This window comes from Phalangium opilio, unplaced genomic scaffold, assembly GCF_054372755.1.
Source record: "Phalangium opilio isolate 3A_F unplaced genomic scaffold, DU_Popi_V2 ptg000031l_1, whole genome shotgun sequence".
NCBI classification, from domain to species: domain Eukaryota; kingdom Metazoa; phylum Arthropoda; class Arachnida; order Opiliones; family Phalangiidae; genus Phalangium; species Phalangium opilio.
The window spans coordinates 13,839,381-13,858,136 of NW_028324158.1; the positions used below are offsets into that span (position 1 = coordinate 13,839,381).

The 18,756-nt window shown below is 36.0% G+C and overlaps 2 protein-coding genes across 4 annotated transcripts; one reads left to right on the forward strand and one right to left on the reverse strand.

Annotated features, from left to right (window-relative positions):
- The first annotated feature begins 8,306 nt into the window (after window positions 1-8,306).
- On the forward strand, window positions 8,307-17,483 carry LOC149690808 (glutamate receptor 3-like). Of its 2 annotated transcripts, none has more exons than XM_089870622.1 (13): window positions 8,307-10,741; window positions 11,187-11,327; window positions 13,668-13,910; window positions 13,978-14,375; window positions 14,440-14,601; window positions 14,666-14,773; window positions 14,838-15,149; window positions 15,217-15,575; window positions 15,636-15,873; window positions 15,932-16,173; window positions 16,659-16,776; window positions 16,836-16,973; window positions 17,065-17,483. In XM_089870622.1, the coding sequence occupies exons 1-13, from the start codon at window positions 10,663-10,665 to the stop codon at window positions 17,140-17,142; spliced, it is 2,616 nt and encodes an 871-aa protein (XP_089726748.1). In that variant the 5' UTR covers window positions 8,307-10,662; the 3' UTR covers window positions 17,143-17,483. The 2 variants fall into 2 exon arrangements, with proteins under 2 accessions (XP_089726748.1, XP_089726749.1); XM_089870623.1 differs by having other exon boundaries at window positions 8,308-10,741; window positions 16,839-16,973.
- LOC149690809 (L-aminoadipate-semialdehyde dehydrogenase-phosphopantetheinyl transferase) lies at window positions 17,424-18,665 on the reverse strand. Of its 2 annotated transcripts, none has more exons than XM_089870733.1 (4): window positions 18,376-18,665; window positions 18,090-18,315; window positions 17,694-18,025; window positions 17,424-17,624 (listed from the first exon to the last, which is right to left on the reverse strand). In XM_089870733.1, exons 1-4 carry the CDS (start codon window positions 18,529-18,531, stop codon window positions 17,481-17,483), a joined length of 858 nt encoding a protein of 285 aa, XP_089726859.1. In that variant the 5' UTR covers window positions 18,532-18,665; the 3' UTR covers window positions 17,424-17,480. The 2 variants fall into 2 exon arrangements, with proteins under 2 accessions (XP_089726859.1, XP_089726858.1); XM_089870732.1 differs by having other exon boundaries at window positions 17,694-18,037.
- Between the last annotated feature and the right edge of the window lie 91 nt (window positions 18,666-18,756).

Here is an 18,756-nt window from a genome sequence, read left to right on the forward strand (position 1 = left end):
CTCCGCCTATTCGTAGGAGGAGTTTAGAGTTTAGATTCAAGCTAGTCCTCCTTTCTACAAAGGTTTACGCGTGCTCCCTCCGATCTGAACTGGAATGAGAGAGAAGAAAGTGTATAAAGAATGGTTCGATAATATCGCTAAGGATGACTGCCGTCTTGCTTTTTCCCGTATCTTCAGCTTCCCGGAAGTTGGTATTGTAATGTACCACTGGAACCGTTGTCTATAGGTGCTAGTGTATTTAATGTACCAAGAGGAAACAAACCATCCATGAGTTTAGCAACAATTATATAAGTGAATTCGTTTTAAACTTTTCCATAACCAATTTCAGAATTTCTTTACTCCACCCGAATCAATTTTTCCCATTATCATTTCATAAATACTTCCTTAGCTTAGTGTGTAAACGCAAATATACCACTGTCTTCATCTTCACAACGTGCTAAGATATATATATGTACAAAAATTTAAACAAATAACAATCGGACCCAAATAATTCGGTGATGAAAATCTAGCAAGTCGTTAAATCATAAAAATGAAGTCACGCTTAGTAAATTAAAGCGTATATATTATAATTAACTGGCAAAGCCGAAAAATTCTTTAGTCTACGCGACAAAAAAAATATAATTGCATAGCGAGTTCCTTTAACTCTAACGGCTCATTAACTTCGCGGGTAATAAAAATGTAAATAACCCCTTAAATGAGTTTAGTTCGCTCTCGGCATAACCATATTAATGCTATGTTCAAGTCGCCTTAGAAGCTTTGGCCACTATTCCACGATATAATCGGTAACCACGATCCCCGCTTCAAGGAGATCGAATAACCGACCATTACACCCTTTGTCCTTGCCGCAGCAAGATCTAATTCTTTTGCAAACCAAAGCTTAACTCCCCCCATATACTTTTGTTAGAACTGTACACCACTATATAGTCTGTCCGTTGAAATAGAACCAGTTGGATTGAGCCCCTTGGAATCTTATTTATTCTTGTTGTGGACTTTCTTGTACTTTTCTTTGTACTAGTTCAATTTCAAAAGATGTTATTGTGGGATTATGGCGGTAGATTTTAAAGGGGTTTTATGGGCGTGTTTTTTTTTTTCGTTATGGGCAAGAACTAGCTAGCCACTTGTTGATTGCTATGGTTCTCACCCTTATGCATCAAGAAAGCCTCTGTTTTTTTTGGTTCTATTTTTTTTAACACGGGTTGTGTTTTCTTTAAATTGACCTTTCGCTTCTGTTAGAAAAGGGGTTATTTTGTTTTCTGCGTATTCATATTAAAGCGGTCTGTTTTCGCCATGTTTGTTTAACCATCTTGACACTGCAGTGCAGACATGTCTGACCTTGAAATTTAATTAATTTAAATTTTTTAAAAAAATTAAACAAATATAATTGGATTTACTTACAACAACGGCTTCCGTTCCACAGGTATATACAGGGTTTTCACTTTCGTAAATAAGTTTAAATGTAATCCGATACGTAACCATATATATGTACATATATAAAGATATAATAGCGTCTTGAGATAATTCTATAATGTAGTGGGGGTGGTATTATCAGATTGGGGACGTAATTTATTGGTCAGGTTAAGTTCAATCTCGAGAAATGAAATTTAGCGTCATAGAAGATAGAATATAATTTGAAATATCTTAACCTCTCTATATTCCCATCACTATAAATCCCCCTAAGGAGAAAATGCATCGTATAGTAGTTTTTACGAGCTCTTTGCCTTTTTTATGTAAGAAATATCTCGGGATTCTTTATAGAAGGCTTTTGTATATATGGGTATAATTCTTGAGGTCACGCTAATGTCAAACTGAAGAAAAATTTCAATTTTTTTATATTATATTATATTATAGTATATTTTCTTCTTTCTTCTAAAGCTACGCTTTCGCAACGCTAGATGTATATTGCAGTTGTTTTTTTTTTTTGGCTGCCCATTTTAGGTGTTAGAACAAAGAGTTCACTGTTTTGCAGCGAGATTTTGGACCATTAAGAAACGATATAGTTTGTTTCCCCTGAAATACTAAGGCCTGCAAATACTGGAATGAAAATTATACACCATGATAAAACATTTTTTTATTATTTTTTTTTTCTTCAAAGAAGCTTATAAGATTTTTTGATAAAAATCCTCCGCCTGCCTTTTTTGCGACATTTACATTGTGTACGACTACTCGTATACTTTGTGTTTTTATTTCTTATACAACATCATTATAATTTAAACCCATTTAATGGACAGCATCAATTAAGGGGGAGAATATTGCAAACACGCACGTGGTTTAATTCATTTTGATTACGTAAATTTAATTTTGTTTATTTCTTGGAAAGTAATTAGCTGCGTGTTTCTTCGTCACCGAGTTTCGTTAATCAGTGAAATTTCTCCTTTCGGAAAACATCGCGAGTTTTGAATAGAATTAATGTAGTCACGGGTCAAAGGTCACGGAGTTTCTTGAAAATGGTTTTAAAATGTCAGAGAAGTCACTAGTTTTGAATGGAATTAAGGTTGTTACGGGTCAAAGGTCACGGAGTTTTTTGAAAATGGTTTTAAAATGTCAGAGAAGTTTTCAATTTGTTTTGTCGGCGAATGATTACTCAAATTAAGAAGCATTGAAAACCGCCTTCGAAAGATGACCTTTGAACTCTGTACAATGACGTATAGAGGTTAAGAATATGTTCAAATAGACCTGCAATTGCATTAGATATTCAGTAAAAAATATAAATATGTACTGAAGGAGACCCGGTTAATTATTTCCCATATACCAAACTGGAGCTGAGAATCTCTCTCCCAATTGAATTGTGGTTTATGATAAGGCCTCTATCGTTAACTTAAAACGTTTCCTATCTTCTTCTTCGATAGAAAAAAATACTGGCCAAAAATTGTTTATCATTTCCACGGCAATAAAGATGTCTGTCTTAAGATGAAGAAGAAAAAAATCGCTGGCCCTAGCTGCATGGGAGTGGGATATGTAGCGCGAGTACCCCCAATATCCAACTCTTATTATCTGAAACCGTTTTTATCCTATAGCTCACACCTCCTCCTGCCTTAGTACATTCTTCTCTACGCCGACGTCTTGCGCATTTTATAGGGTCCTAATATTTCCACTAGAAACTAGAAGTTCATAACGAGAAGTATAACAGGCTTATCGTGGTTAACAGCAAAACATAGAAACCATTCGGGAAAGTTCTATGATGCTGCGAGGATATGTCAGTATGATCCAAGCAGTGAAAGAGTTTACCCATCAGCAGTGGCGTTTTAACAGCATTGCAGGTCCACATATATGCAGGCTCCATGTATGTGGGACCCCTTGACCAGTACATATTAGACCCAATGGTCCTGCCCATCAGAGGCAAAAATGGGTACTTGCATTAAAATTGTGCACTTCTGCTTGTTGTAAGCGTAAAGATAATGGTGTTATACCCACTCTCTCTTAAAATTTATTGATACAACGTTAATTGAATGGGGAATAATCATTTCAACTTGGCATTGGATATTGCAGTTAGGGTGTCGCGTTTCACCCATTATCGCTTCTTCGCCTTTAGAAGGAATAGAAATAGTTAGGCTTAACTTTAGGCCTAACCCTCCTCAATATAGGATCTAGTTACTTTATACGTTTTTTTGGGGATTTTAGGGCTTTCGAGGGTCATTCGGCTAAGCAAACTATACCACTCAAGTTGATCGGTGTCCAGGGTATCGCTTTTTGGGATCCCACTCCCTGTCCTACATGAAGTTGGCTCCCAAAAAACGTCCCGGGCCAATTTTTTGACGGAATTTCTTTTCTCCAGAGAGGTGGTGGTGGTTTGGTTGGTAGTTTCTAGACTTAAGGCTTTGACCTTTGACGTGACCTCTCGTCTACTTTCTCTACTTTGGCAGGCATTTTTATAGACGCGGAAGACGAGCGTTTGTCAAGTCTGTTCGAACTTCATGGAAGAAAGCTATAGTTCTGTAGTCTTAGCGATCAGGAATTTTGGATAATTTTGTGTCTAAGGGTGCCAGTGCCCAAAAATCGTTCGAAATTTGTTTGTTAGTAGAACTGTTCTACAATCTAACTATTCAGTAGAACTGTTCAACAGTTATTGAATATTCAGTGGACTTAACTTTTCCGAAGTGCTTCGAGAAAACGTATTGCGCATAGTGGTCCGAACTAAACCTCTTATTTTATTACGCTTTTAAAGTGTTCTATATTTCCTGGAAAACTCAAAATTTGGGAAAAGTATACGTTTCTGTTAACGAGACTGTATATATATGGACCAACTTCATCTAACCAACCGATTGGTTTATTATGGTATTGACCAAAAAGATAGCAGAAATAAGTATCGCTAAAAAAAGGGGGAGATAGCCATCGGACCAAAAAAATCGGTAGACTTTTTTAAGTCTCCAATTTCACAGTTAGGAGTGTCTGTACTGTCTGCGTAGAGTTGAAAACTTGGAAGAAATCGTAAATTACTTAGATAATAGATAGAGTATAGACTATATTTCAGTTAAAACCAGTTTAGGATCTGTTATGATCAGCCCAAAGTGTATGGAACACTCAAATGTAATATTATTTAATTGAATTAATTGATTTTTTATTTTTACTCTATATGAAGTTAGCCTTATATCAAAGGACCAAGTCTTAGGTATTCAGATGCTTAGCAGATTTTGTCATAAAACCTATTTCAATCTTCGCACGTGCGTCCTCGTGAAATGAGAGCTTTATTTTAGTCACCCTAAGTCTTGCAAAAGGACCGTTAATGGACGTAAACACACGATAAAATTGCCGGCTTAGATAATCAAAAGGAGGTGTGTGTCTGTGTGTGAAATCCTTTGAAATGCCTTGTGTGTTTGTGTCGTCATTGAAGTCGGTTTTATGACGTTTATGTAAGAACTGCAGTATGCCAAGACCCCTTCAGAAATTGCGACTAATTTGGTATATTTAATTTAACGATTTTGTGAAGTATAGGTTTGACTCATCTGATAAAAGGTTATATTATTTGAAAAATTGTTTGATAATCGGTTGATATCGGTTTCATTGGGTTAAATGATCCATTATCTCGCCGTGTTTAAATGATCGGTTAAAATTGGTATCAATTCAAGTAAAACTAGTTCGATATCGGCTACACTAGAAAAAAACAACCTAAATACTTCTTTGACCTCTGACCTCTTCTCAAATGAAGCGCCATAATATCTGCTGCGTAAAGGTGACCTGCTATTTGTGACTATCCATAGTTAGTTAATTTAAAACTATTTCCAATTAAACCAATTAAAAACGTTAATTAAGGCGTGTTACTCAATTCCATAAACATTTACAAAGTCTTGTTGAAAAGTACGTTGCGTAAAATAATTGACAGTATTTTTAGGTTCCGGGAAAATATATTTTGTTCTCTTCTTCCCCGCTCCCGTTGACCGCGGGGTCAATATGGCCCGATCAGGGTGTGTGTTAATAGACGAACGTCTAATTGACGGGCCCCTTAACCTTAAGCCACCCCTCCCCCCACCCCCTATCTCTCCCTTGGGCCCACCCTAAAGGCTTACTAGAGCTTAAGCTTCTAATAAACCTCCATTTGCAGCTGTATATCGAGATACGCTCTAAAACTTTGGCGGGTATACACATTGGCGTCACAGTCTGTCTTCGAAGCCCACACTTTTTGTTTATTCGGCACGAGACATTAGAGAGGTTAAGTTCAAGAAAACCATGGTTGTGTTTTTGACTGAAAAAAGGAATTCTAGTCTAATAAAAAACTTATTGCAAGGTTTTGTTTTAGAAAGAGACGTTTTTCCTTCATATTAGTTCATCTTCAAAAATTCTATCGTTGCTTAACCTCTCTAGTCTTGGTACTTTTTTTCAACATCCATGGTTTAGGTTTAGTTGAAGATTTTGAAACTGTCTTTTCTGTATTTGATCTTCGCCCGTCTCGTCAAAACTAATTTTTTTAGGCATACTTGAACTCGAGGGAGAGAGAAAGTTTTTGGGGTAGACAATATGACACTCGAGGTCAAAAGGTCAAGGAAATCTCAAAGTATTTGACTTTATCTTTGATATAATATATAATAACATATGAAATATCAATTATACAGGGTGTTTTCTAGTCCTTAATTCATTTATTTTATATCTGACCCTTCTACATGGACTCTACCGTATATCCTCTTCCACGTGAATACGCGATATAAATAGTTTATTTTTACTGTAATCATTTAAGCCATATATTTTTTTTCTGGCGTTCCAACTGCGAGAAACATAGCTGTCTGACAAATTCGAGGTTGATTGAAACAATAGCCATATGTCCCTCGACGCGAGACACTCCGACACTGATCGTATATTACGCTGCTAAAATAAAGAAAGAAAAAACATAAGCATTGAATAAAATTCTAACTTTTTCTAAAACCATATTTTATTATTGTACGTCATGCGCTGCATGCCACGGTCCGGACCCCTTAGATTTAATTACCAAGACACTCTCAACATACGCCTTCAGTGTCAGGTCCCTTTTAAGAATGGAGGCGGGATTTAACGATATTGTAGAGGCGTTCTTGATAAGTCAAAAAGATGTTCGTATTGTGGTTATGGTATGATAATGATATCAACGAACTATACGACACGTCGGACACTTAAACGTCGCTTTGAAAGAATGATAGTATAAATAGGGACCAAATGGTTCTTTGTCCGACTTGGTATTCTCCCCTAGAAACGAATGTCGACGTTATTTGGGAAGGGACATTTTTGTAAGTTTATAAGAGGCCTGAAAGAATGCATCGGATCGAATATCAGAATGACATTTTTTTCTTTTTACTTTTTATCATTCTTTAAGGATAAGAGAAGAAATAAATTTCAAAGGAGAATATGATGAAGATAAGCAGCCATAAGAAAAAAAAAGACATATTTCTATTTTTCTTTTAATTGATAATTTTTTATTCAATATGTTTTATAGCGCTATGACGAAGGAATTTTATTAAGGAGCAAGGATCTTTATAGGGTTCCTATTATACAATCAGGGAAGACCTGAAAAATTAAGGGAAAAAAATTAAAAAGGCAGGGAATAGGCCTATTATTTTTTAATTGGGTTTTTGTATTTCATACGAAATTCATTTGATTATGAATGAAAATAATTGCTTCCAATTATTGCCCGCAACTAAAACATTTAGTATCTATTATATTTTTGTTTTGTTTCGACCCTAACCCGATTATAAGCGGCCAGGCCGTGCATCATGCCATACGCGACATACTCAACGAAATTATGTTTTTACGGATGCGCTCTCGCTGCTCCGAACGTATTAGTATATAGCTCTTTTGTCTACTGTTGGTATATAATATAGTTGGCTTTCCAGGGCCCGTACAACACTGCCCTGTTTCGACTCAAAGTTGATTAGAAATGACAGCTCTAGGACCATGCCTAAGTTTCCAACGCCGATTTCGGAGCTCCTAACGGAATAACTTGGAACTTGGTATAATAATTCAACCGAGATGGTATGGTTGAGAAAGAAACGGGTTTACTCTTTAACGTAACAATCTCATCTGATATATTACGATCTACCCAATTAAAGAACATTCTGTATATACCCAAAAATTTAAGAGATTATTTTGCTTTCAACGCGGGCGTGGTGGTTCCATTTGTTTATAAAAGTTTTGCCGCGCAAACAAATTTGGCGCGCGCGCTTCTCCTAGTCGGGACTAACGCACGTGCAATTTTTTTTTTGACATTTCCTTCTTCCACGTGCTTTTCTTTCCCGCCGTTTTTTAATGAAAGGCGAAAATATATTGGCTTATGGAAAGACTTATGGAAGGTTTACAATGACGTTTTGGTGTCGTCACCTACCTCTAAATACGTCATTATCCTCTTTATTCACCTTCTGAGACAACCGTCCCTATCAAAACATAAATGGTACCCGTCAAATTTTTGGCAGGAGGAAGTAGGAACACGCCGTTTTCTTTATTAATTCGTTAAAATGGTTTATTTTAAAGGCATTTTTTTTAAACGATGGTTTGTGGAATTAATTAAAATAATTAGGATTTGTGAGAAACGACCTATGAGGTTCCGTAGAGTAATTACACCAAAATTCATGATCAAGCACTATTTGGAAAATTATTTTATGACTAGGTGAAACATTTTCCTGTTATTTAACCTCATAGATACCATAGATATTTAAAACAGTAATTGCTCCAAATGTCATAACGCCAGTAAAATAACCTTTCCTCAAATAATTATCAACTTTCTACTCCTAAATTTCAAATTATAATTCAAAACCTCACTAGACAAACTACACTACCCTCCTCTATCAATAGTAAATGGTAAAGTCTTAATTCTAATCTATAACGTTGCAAAACCTTCTATAATTTAATTAAAACATCGCCTTAATTTAACTTGAATTAAACTCCATTAATTAAAATTAACTTTAATTAATATTCTAGAACATAACTCGAGTTTCTAGATGGTACTAAAAACAATTCCATCCCAAAAATATTTGAAGGCACTGAGAATGGGTATATTACTTAATAAACGCATCTATCCATCCATCCTTGGAAGGATGCTGGGAGATTGGGAAGCGTGGATAAAACTAAATGCCTCTAGCAAACCCATAAGGACTTACTCAACCCCTACAATACAAGCAAAAGTTACGCAATATCTTTATTGAAAACCAGTTGGAAAAGAGCTACTTTTAAGAGCGCAAGTGACAACCCAATATTTGTTAAATTTCCATTTCACCTTGGACACGCCCTTTAAACCTTTTGAAAACACTCCAAGCGCGAACAAGTTTTCTCAAAAAGAAAAATATGTTAATCTAAAAATAATACCTTATGTCATTTGAAATGCTAATATCACCGGTAAATCTAGGTGAATTACGTTCTGCCTAACTTACGCTCTAGCTTTTGATGGTACCGCACCTCCCAGGTTATAAAGACGCACCTTGGTGGGCGTGTTGTTGAGCCAACTTCGTAAAATAATTAATGCAATCATCTTATTAATGCAATCTTATGTACCTTATGGAGATTGGTAAACTGGACGCTATGGTTATCGGACATAACCGCAATTTACTTCAACATAAGTTCGTAAGATATGTTCCTTCCATAAGTTTATCACTGGTAACTTAGAAACTGGAGCTTGTCATGAAGTGAGGGAGGTAGGTCATAGATTTGAGGTAAAGCGACGCCTGGTGAGGCGCTGTCAAAGGCTTAGTAATGCAGACCTAAATAGGACCTAGATGGAAGTCCTGCAAAATTAACCATCGAGTGTAGGACTTCAATTCTCGCTTCCGTCGTTCTCGAACTAGTTATCTCGAGCTGTAAGTCTCAAGCATTACTAAGTATAGGTAGTGTCATACTTACGCTTCAAGTATAGTTATTAACTTCTGAAATGATACTGAACAGCTCAATTATAATTAAAACTTAGTGACGCAATAAAACTGTCAAAACATAAACGTATGACGCATACACTAAGATCCAATTAAAACTATATAATTGATTTGTTTTTAACTTAGAAACCCCTATTGCTTAATTGTTTAATAAAAATGTATCTAGGCCCATATACCGTAATACATACAATCTGGTGATAATTACTTTTTTTAAAAAAACATGTTATTCTTGATCATATCTTAAGGTTTGAACATTTTTAATCAGCTTATTAATACTTAAGTATAATATATTTTTGAAACTATGGTAGTCCAATCGACGCCAAATCAGCTATATTATATTTCAAACCCCATTTAGGGCGTAGAATGTTTTCTTCACCAGATTACGGGCATAAGGGGAGAAAATATTTTTGAAAACAAGTTTTCTCCTTTAAAATTGGAAATTATCTCGATACTGTTATGTTACGTCTATAACAGTAATCCTACGCAAGACAGACTCGATCATCTTAACGTCTTTTAGAAGAAGTGGCGTCATAGAATTTTTGCCCACACACTGTCTCAATGTTAAGAGAGAGAAGAATGACGTAGTAATTTGTAAATCAAATTGGTTTTCCAAAAAACTCATTTTATCAATTATCAAATAGGTTTCTAATTTGTAACTCTTTTAAATTAGAACGAAATTGATGATACTGCGCTAGGCGGTGTTCGTAGACAAACAAAAAATTTTAACGCTAATTGAATATCTTCTACCCTTCCATATCAGATCTGGGTGACAGTGCCAAAAGATATGTATGTCTGTATGTATAGTTTATAACGGAGCGGCGGGTGCTACATTTCGTTTAAATATAAACCCATTGAGTCGCTAAACAGAGTGACAGTTATCATTTTGGTCGCTCCGAGCGACTTAAGTTCCAAATTAAATAGTCTCAGAAGTCAGGGAGGGAATTATAAAATATCTTAGGCGAATTGCGAGTTTTCTTTTATAGACGATCTAGAGCTAGTGTGTATAGTTTTTGCAAACATCTCTCTCACTTGTGTTGGGATTATTTTAGCTCTGTAGTTGAACGGCTACGCGCTAATTCTACTTCATTTTAGAGCCCGGAGCGGCGCATGATAGTAGTGCCGCTGTTTTTACTTTCTGTTCCTCTTAAAAAGAATTGAAGGGAATTTGACTTGACTTGGGCAAGAGACAAAAGTTAATTTTATATTGTCATTTCCTTTAGTCGTTTTTAGTTTTAGCAGCATCGCGACAATTGTCGTGTGAACACGCGCGACACCGGGAAATTTAATTTTACTTTTTTTTTAATTATTATTATTTTTTTTTGGTTTTAATTGCGAGAAGAGAAAAAAAATGACTTTTACAATTAGTTTTTTATGTTTTTTCGCGGTTTTAATTTGCGCTTCTTCGGCGGAAACCAAAATACCAATTGGTAAGTTTATATTTAAAGTATATTTAATTTCAATTACGCCTAATTAACTTACGTGATAATTAAAGTACAATTACAGGCCCAAATTCTCAGTAAATAATTTAATTTTTGACTCATTTCAAGATTTTCATGTTTATAATATATTGATTCCAAAATTATTAATATACCATTCGTTTATTTAAATTTAATAGTATTTACATTAATTTATAAATTGCAAATACGAAAATTGTTCGATAATTTGAGCATTTACACCACCTGGGTTACTATTTTTTTTTTTTATTTTTAAATATTTCACACCCAGTTAGAACCTCTAGAGTGAGGAATTGGAATTCATAAATACGTGACTTGTAATAAATGTGTATCACTTACAAAGAATATTGAAACGTCAGAAAGAAACGGTTTCAAATGAAAAGAAAATATTCCTAAAATATTTTTCTTTTGTTTCAAGGTATGATCTACGACTATGAGGATGAATTGACGCTAAAATCCTTTGAAGAAGCTATTGCCGCCATAACGGGACACGACCCAACCTTTGAGTTGTTCCCTGAACGTGTTAATGGGGCAAACCAATACGAAGTTATTCAAGCTGGTAAGACATTGCTAATCCTTTTAGTATAGAACTTTCTTCAACGGGTTTATTATATTCTTTTCTAATTTGAATTGAGACTAAAGGTAAAGGTAAAGGTACCCTGCTTAAGTTTACAGTGGAACGTATGTTGTTTACTAAATAGAGATAGCTTCGAAATGAAGAGTACTCTACACTTAAGAAAAAAATTATTTATCAATACTTAAACGTGGGTGGTTCAGTTCGTTTGGCCCTGACAAATTTTAACTTAAACAAAGGTTTAAATCGGACCTGAAATATGGCAGAGACAAATTTCGAAAGATAAGTTATAGTCAGAATTAAAAACACCAAACTAAATACAAATACAATTAGAACAGAACTCAGTTTAAACCAATGTACAGGTTCAACCATTCTGTTTAAACTACTTTATATACACACAGAGAGCTGTAAAGATAAAGCGTTCATTTATTATTACATTAGATGAAGTTTAAAGATAATTTTTATTTTACTCGAAACACGATTTTGCGTTTAGACGATGAGATGAACTTTTATATAGCGAAGGTCAAGAAACTACGTGCTGGTAGTTCTGTTTGCTTATAAAGCTGTAGGTCTCTCCCAAAAGGAAATATACTGTAGGCGTTAGGAATTGAAACTCAAATCTTTTTAAAACTACGAGATAATCAAAATGAGAACCCTTTCACGAGGGAGTAGAAACGAGTTTAAAGAAAGCTTTAAAACTTTAGTTCTTAAGTTTAACTTTGGTATAAAATCTTTTAAACCTGTTTTGTATTTCGTTGCATCAGTTGAGTCACTTAGTTTAAAAGTTCTTATTATTTCAAGTGTTTTATTATAATCTAGACCCTAGTACGATTTACTTTCGAACTATAACTATATGTGCATGATTGATGCACTGTTGTAGCCTGCCTTCACTGTTGAATAGAGCTCTGTTGTTTCTTCGTAATCTATGAGGTTTACTGTTTATCAAAGAGAAAATAACAAAATATATTTTCCATAAGGGATAAATTACAATTTTAATACATGCCCTCAATGTATTGCGTCACAACGCAAGTTTACCCCCCCCCCCGTCCTGCATTTCAAATTCGCCCACTTGCAATAACATCCGTTGCGCAGATGATTACACTGCCCCATCTAAGGAAAGGGGTAGCACACTATCATTCCTTCTCCTAAGGATACACTTAAACCTCAGAGGCAGCGCAAAAAATGGGAACTGTCCCAACCCATTTATCCCATGCGTGAAGGATTTAGATGCCTGCTGCACATTTTTTTTTTTGTGTGTAATGTGGTACTTGACGTTTTTACAAAATATAAGAAGGAAATCGCTTAATAACTCGTCCTTAGTTGGCCCTCATCACTTAGAATTAGTGATGCTAGTTAACTTCCATGATTTTTTTTTTCGGCCTCTCTTTGGTGTAAGAATAGATTGGTCCGGGTGCATTTGGCTTGATTCGATTTATTAGATTGAGTTTATCACGGAAAAAGCCGACTTGCTGAAATCAATCTTGAAGCTATAGTTGGTAGTTACATAATAAAATTAACTGAACATGTAATTTTTTATTTGATAAGGATATATTTTTTTTTTATTTTATTTTTCTCAAATCATACCCCAGATAATGTTACATTTCCTTCGCTGTTTTTAAAGGCTGGTTGAAACCAAATACCCTTGTTTTTGGGGGTAAAAAACAAGACTAGTTTGCGTGACTGTCAACTTCTCTTGGTGGTACATTAGATTGCTTTAATCGTTACGTAATCTTTTTTAATATCATCGCGATGTTTTTCAAATTTCTACTCGAATTACGAAATGAATGGCGAGATTATCTCAATTTGTAAACTAGCCAAAAATTTTGGAACCAAGGCACCGTGAGAAAATAATTACATCACTTATCATCCATCGTAACAACTACCAAAGTTATTAAAGTGTTTTAATTAAAATTGCCCCATCAATTAACCGCTGGTCAAGATTTCATTGATAAAAGGTTCAATACTCGACCCTTTTTAATTAGGAATAATTTTCAACAAACTATGAATCACTTGAAGGCGCTCTTCTTCATTTTGTGGGAATATTGTACCATGCAGTTGTGCTTTTATGTATTTTGGGTGTTTGGCCAAAGTTTTATTTTTATACTCAAGTACACCATCTGTTCGACCCCAGTTCCCGCAATTTTACGTTTTACTGGAAATTGGCGCCAAGTGTTTTAAACTCTACACGTTTTCGCTGTCTTAACCTATTAGCTTATAAATTCTTCAAATTCCGACACAGTCACACTTACGTTTTATTTATATAAAAGAGAACGAGGGCTAATTGATTGACATATAATTGACGATGTCTTCATTTCGCGGTTTCAGCTACCTCACTCCTTGAGAAGAATGTATTGTCTATCGTGGTACCTTCAACGCGTGGAGGATTTTCCTCCTTGATTTCCATGTCCTCGTCTGTTCAGGTTCCTTTGATTAGTCTATCCGATAAGTCCGTTGATGAGGAGGGACAATTCTTAATTAATGTTGGACCCAACAACATACGAGCCATCTTGGACGTCATGAGGTTTTATCGCTGGCATAATGTGGTCTATTTCTACGACAAGGAAGATGGTACGAATTCCTGGCTGACCTTCAACCCGTTCTTTAAGCTGATCGTGGGGTATTTTTTATTGCTCAGGCCCATCAAGGTTGCAGAATTTGTTAAGGATAGGTTCAGGGGCATTAAAATTGAACGTTCTTGGAATGCACAAATTGGAACGCGCCGAAATGGCAGCACCCTATTTACGCAAAGCCGAGATTGACAACCCAAACACGATTATAAACGTGGCTTTAGACTTGAAACCCAGTTTGGCCTCTAAGCTCCTGAACCTCCACGCTAAAGCGCCATCGACAAGCAAGAAGAATATTCATTTCTTGATGGTGGAACCAGTTGACGAAGATTTTTTCAGCAACAATAGGGACTTGAGACGTTTGAACGTGACTGCCTTGTCGGTTTACAATCCGCAGTCACCAGTTGTCGCTGAAAAGCTGAAGAATATTGATATTAGAAGCATTAGCAGCAGGGAAGACGCTAAGGTAAGAATTGGTGATAAAATCCGTCAATGTCGGATATGAACACAGCTGTTATTCTATGGAACAGACGAAAATACTCCTGGCCAGCGATACGGCGGACCTTTTAGACGAAGCCTTCTCCAGACTTCTCCAAAAACGACCGGAAATTCTAGATCCCTTACCAACTTACTTTAAGGACGGTGCTTCTAAATTCACTAACGGTCCGTTGGTCAAGCAGTACATAGCTGAGGTAATTGCCAACGTGTTTCTTGTGTCCACCCAATTATTTACAGATAAATTGTTCAACAATTTAGACGTACGTAGCTGAAGGATTTACTGGTCCTATTCAACTTGACCAAAACGGACAAAGACGCGGGATGACTGTTTACCTGAAGGAATCAACCCCAACTGACTCGACCGATGTAGGTCCATAAATAAAAATTTCTTGTCAATTTGTTGAAGTATTAAGTCAGGTTTCAACCTTAGGCTTTCACTTGGACCGACCAGAAGGGTTTGATTCCCGTAAGCCCAGCTTACGCTATGGAGAAAAACGCTTTGTCCGAAAAAAAATCTTTGGTAGTTTCCGTCGTGCTTGGAAATCCTTATCTCATGTTGAACCCTGACCCGAAAGCAACTGGAAATGACAGATACGAAGGCTACTCTAAAGACCTGATGGACTTAATCGCGGCCGAACTTAACATTGAATACGAAATTAAACTGTCCAGTGACGGTAGATACGGTACCAGAGATTCAATAAGCGGCAAATGGAATGGAATGATTGGCGAGTTATTAAATCACGTAAGTTCTATTCAATTACTTAATTTGAAATATACAGTCTCGAACACAATGATATGTCTATCTATAGGAAGCCGATATGGCTGTAGCTGATTTGACCATTACCTCCGTGCGTCAAGAAGTGGTGGACTTTAGCGTTCCCTACATGACTGTCGGTATTACCATGTTGATAAAGAAACCCGGTGGAGATGGTACGGAACACGGACCGTCGGCTTCCTCATATTTCTTTTTGCATATCTTCACCATGGACGTTTGGGGTTGCATTTTGGTGTCTTTCATCGGAGTCGGGGTTCTATATTTCTTTGTCACCAAGTTGACCTCCGTTTATATTGATCCACGAACCGGTGCTAAGAGACACGTCAGTATCTTTGATAGTTTATGGTTCTCCTTTGGCTCCTTGTTGTTGCATAACACTGGTATCTATCCAAGGTAAGTCGTGATTGGTTGATTGTCCCCGGGGAGTTCTAAGAGGTTTCGCAATTGAAATAGATCCATCTCGTCCCGGTTTTTGACGGCAATATGGTGGCTTTTCGTTATTTTCATTGCCACCTTGTACGTTAGTGGACTCGTGTCCATGTTACTCGTCGAATTGTTCGGAAGCGGATCGTGGAACAATTACAAGGCATTGTCGTCAAAGACAACCTACTCCGTCATCCAAGAATCTTTGCGAACTGGTATTCCAGAAATTGGTTGCGTTGAAGGCGGTTCAACCAGAGCCTTTTTCAGAGTAACTAACTTAACTAAATTCCTAAATTCACTTAAACGCAACTGTTCTATAACTTTAGAACGCCAAAAATTCCGTTTATATGGAACTAAACGAGGTACTCAATAAGAACCCGAGTTTCTTGGGAAAGGGTAATAGCGACGGTGTCGAGCGAGTCCGAAATGGTGGTGGCAAATACGCTTTCTTGATGGAATCCTCAACGGCTCATTATGTCAGTTTTAAAACGTGTGACGTGGCTGTTGTTTCTCAACAATTGGACAGTAAAGGATACGGAATTGCCTTCAATAAAGGATCACCTTACAAGTAACTAATTCTTTTAGGTGAAACTAGGCTTAACTTTGTCGTAGATCAAACTAGGCTTAACAATGTCGTAGATCAAACTAGGCTTAACATTGTCGTAGATCAAACTAGGCTTAACATTGTCGTAGATCAAACTAGGCTTAACATTGTCGTAGATCAAACTAGGCTTAACATTGTCGTAGATCAAACTAGGCTTAACATTGTCGTAGATCAAACTAGGCTTAACATTGTCGTAGATCAAACTAGGCTTAACATTGTCGTAGATCAAACTAGGCTTAACATTGTCGTAGATCAAACTAGGCTTAACATTGTCGTAGATCAAACTAGGCTTAACATTGTCGTAGATCAAACTTGGCTTAACATTGTCGTAGATCAAACTAGGCTTAACATTGTCGTAGATCAAACTAGGCTTAGCGATTTCATTAAGTAGACCTAACAATATAATCAAGTCTTAGAGTTAAAATTCATCTGTTTTATTTTTGATAAAGAGCCGTGGTCGACCGAGTCCTTTTGAGACTAATGGAAGCTGGTGAACTCCAGAACTTGTACTTGAAATGGTGGATCGATGGAAGCCCTTGTTTTAAGAAACAGGAACGAAGTTACATGGTAAAAACATCCCCAAGAAACATTCTCGACCACGCGAGTCTAACAATCTTTCGATCTAGCAGGACTTGTACCACACGGCTCTGACCCTTTCTAATGTTGGCGGACTGTTCTACTGCTTAATAACTGGCGTGGTACTGACCCTATTTATCACGGCCATCGAGTACTGCGTCAAGAGACGCCGTAGAGGACATCACAGTGTAATAAACCACACCAAATTATAATTTCCTTAAAATTTTCCAAAGAATAGTTGTATTTTTCTATAATAAAAGTTATACGATTTAATTATAGGTGGCATTAACTCAAATTTCCAAGGGTGAAGCGGGAGATTTAAATGGCGACCACGAAATTAATCACAGCGTTCTTTAAAAAAAACAAAGACTGTCACATATTGTTGTTGTTGTGTGTCCATAATTTTTTTAAATGAGGCATATTTTTCAACATTAATCCATCAAAAATGGATGGCCTTAACGGAGTAAGTTTGACTTCTACGGGTTTTTTAAACAAATTGTTCATCGTAAGAATGTAAGACTAAGACTGTTAACAGAAAATATAGTTTTTAAATGAAAAAGGTTTTTAAAAAAGGAAATATTCAAATTTTTTCCGGAAGAAAAACAGGAGACTAATCCATCCAAATCAAAAAATAAGTGTTTTTTTTTTTTTTTTTTCCTAAATACAATTTATTCACAATTAAAAATAATTTACATTTACATTAATTTAGTATTAATAATTTTTTGGGGTTTATTTATAAATTTCTCCCAAGATTCCGGATCTGGATCCGTTAAAGGTACGGCATTATCTAATAAATCTTCAATTTGAAGCCAAGTAAATTGTGGTATGACGGAATAATCCTAATTTTAATTAAAAACCTCGATTAATTTAATTTAAATCATAATTAAAGTTACCCCAACCAATATTACTTTTTGTAAAGCAACAGCGGTACAATGGTCATCATCAAGTAATGTTTCATGGAAAAACCAATCCTTAGCTAAATTTCCATCAATATATAATTGAGTATCTGACGTCATGGTCCCTTGTTTTAAAGTTATTGTATTGAATTTGAAGCTCAATCGTTGTAAACTAAATCCCAATCCACTTCCTTCAGCTTTAACGTAACTTTCCTTTAAACTCCAATTCCGGTAGAATCTGGAAGCCTGTTCCTTCTCGGGAACAGGACCGCAGATATAATCCCATTCGCTCGATGTAAATTTTCTACGCATCAGGTTGAAGAAATCGGGTAAAGGAGTGTTTCCTGGAAATACCCCTTCAATGAAACGTTGAGAGTAATCTTTTTCAAAGTATAATTTCAATCACACCTCTGTGATTTCTTTCCATGACGTCAATACCAACTGGAGAATTGAGCTCCGCCGCTAAAACGCATAAATTCCCTTGATGGGAAATATTAAAATCGCCTAATTTTGAGCTATAATTTTCTATTCCTATTAAAAATGGACGTTCTTTTTCATCCCTTCCTAGTTTGATGTTCTTATATGGAATGTCCAAAACTTCCGTACATAATTTTCGCATTAATAATCTACCAATCTATAATATTTTTATCAAATAATAAGCTTAAACGTGCATGAAAATGGTAGGAAAACTTACCAATGAAGATTTGGTATCTTCCTTGAAGACAAATCTTTCAATACGTTGTTTTTCTTCAAGTTGAATTGACGTAACCGCCATATCCCATTCTATTTTCTTCGGAATCCATTTGGAAACGTCGAAAGCCCAACGTATAGGAGGTGTTAAACAAGGCATTAATTAATAATTTTAATTATTTAATGGAAATAAATTTAATTTAGGCGGCGGAGAAGTTCAAAAATCAAAATCGCCGCCAAAGGCCCGGGAAAATCGATCGTTGATATTTGTCGTCTGCTTGTCATAAAAGAAGCCACGTGTCAAGCACGTGTTGTTTTTGTTTATACTCCAAAGTTGGCCGTGGAAATAGGTAAAGTGCAAAATCCCCGATTCCCCGTTATTTCT

What these genes read in the sequence shown, in the direction of transcription:
- LOC149690808 (XM_089870622.1), top strand. Translation starts at nt 10,663, where the DNA reads ATGACTTTTACAATTAGTTTTTTATGTTTTTTCGCGGTTTTAATTTGC. An exon ending in GCAGCAGGGAAGACGCTAAG is followed by an intron (nt 14,376 to 14,439) that starts GTAAGAATTGGT and finishes TCTATGGAACAG; the next exon opens with ACGAAAATACTCCTGGCCAG. An exon ending in TTGGCGAGTTATTAAATCAC is followed by an intron (nt 15,150 to 15,216) that starts GTAAGTTCTATT and finishes GTCTATCTATAG; the next exon opens with GAAGCCGATATGGCTGTAGC.
- LOC149690809 (XM_089870732.1), bottom strand. Translation starts at nt 18,531, where the DNA reads ATGCCTTGTTTAACACCTCCTATACGTTGGGCTTTCGACGTTTCCAAA. An exon ending in CATGGAAAGAAATCACAGAG is followed by an intron (nt 18,038 to 18,089) that starts GTGTGATTGAAA and finishes GTTTCATTGAAG; the next exon opens with GGGTATTTCCAGGAAACACT. An exon ending in CCGCTGTTGCTTTACAAAAA is followed by an intron (nt 17,625 to 17,693) that starts GTAATATTGGTT and finishes AATTAAAATTAG; the next exon opens with GATTATTCCGTCATACCACA.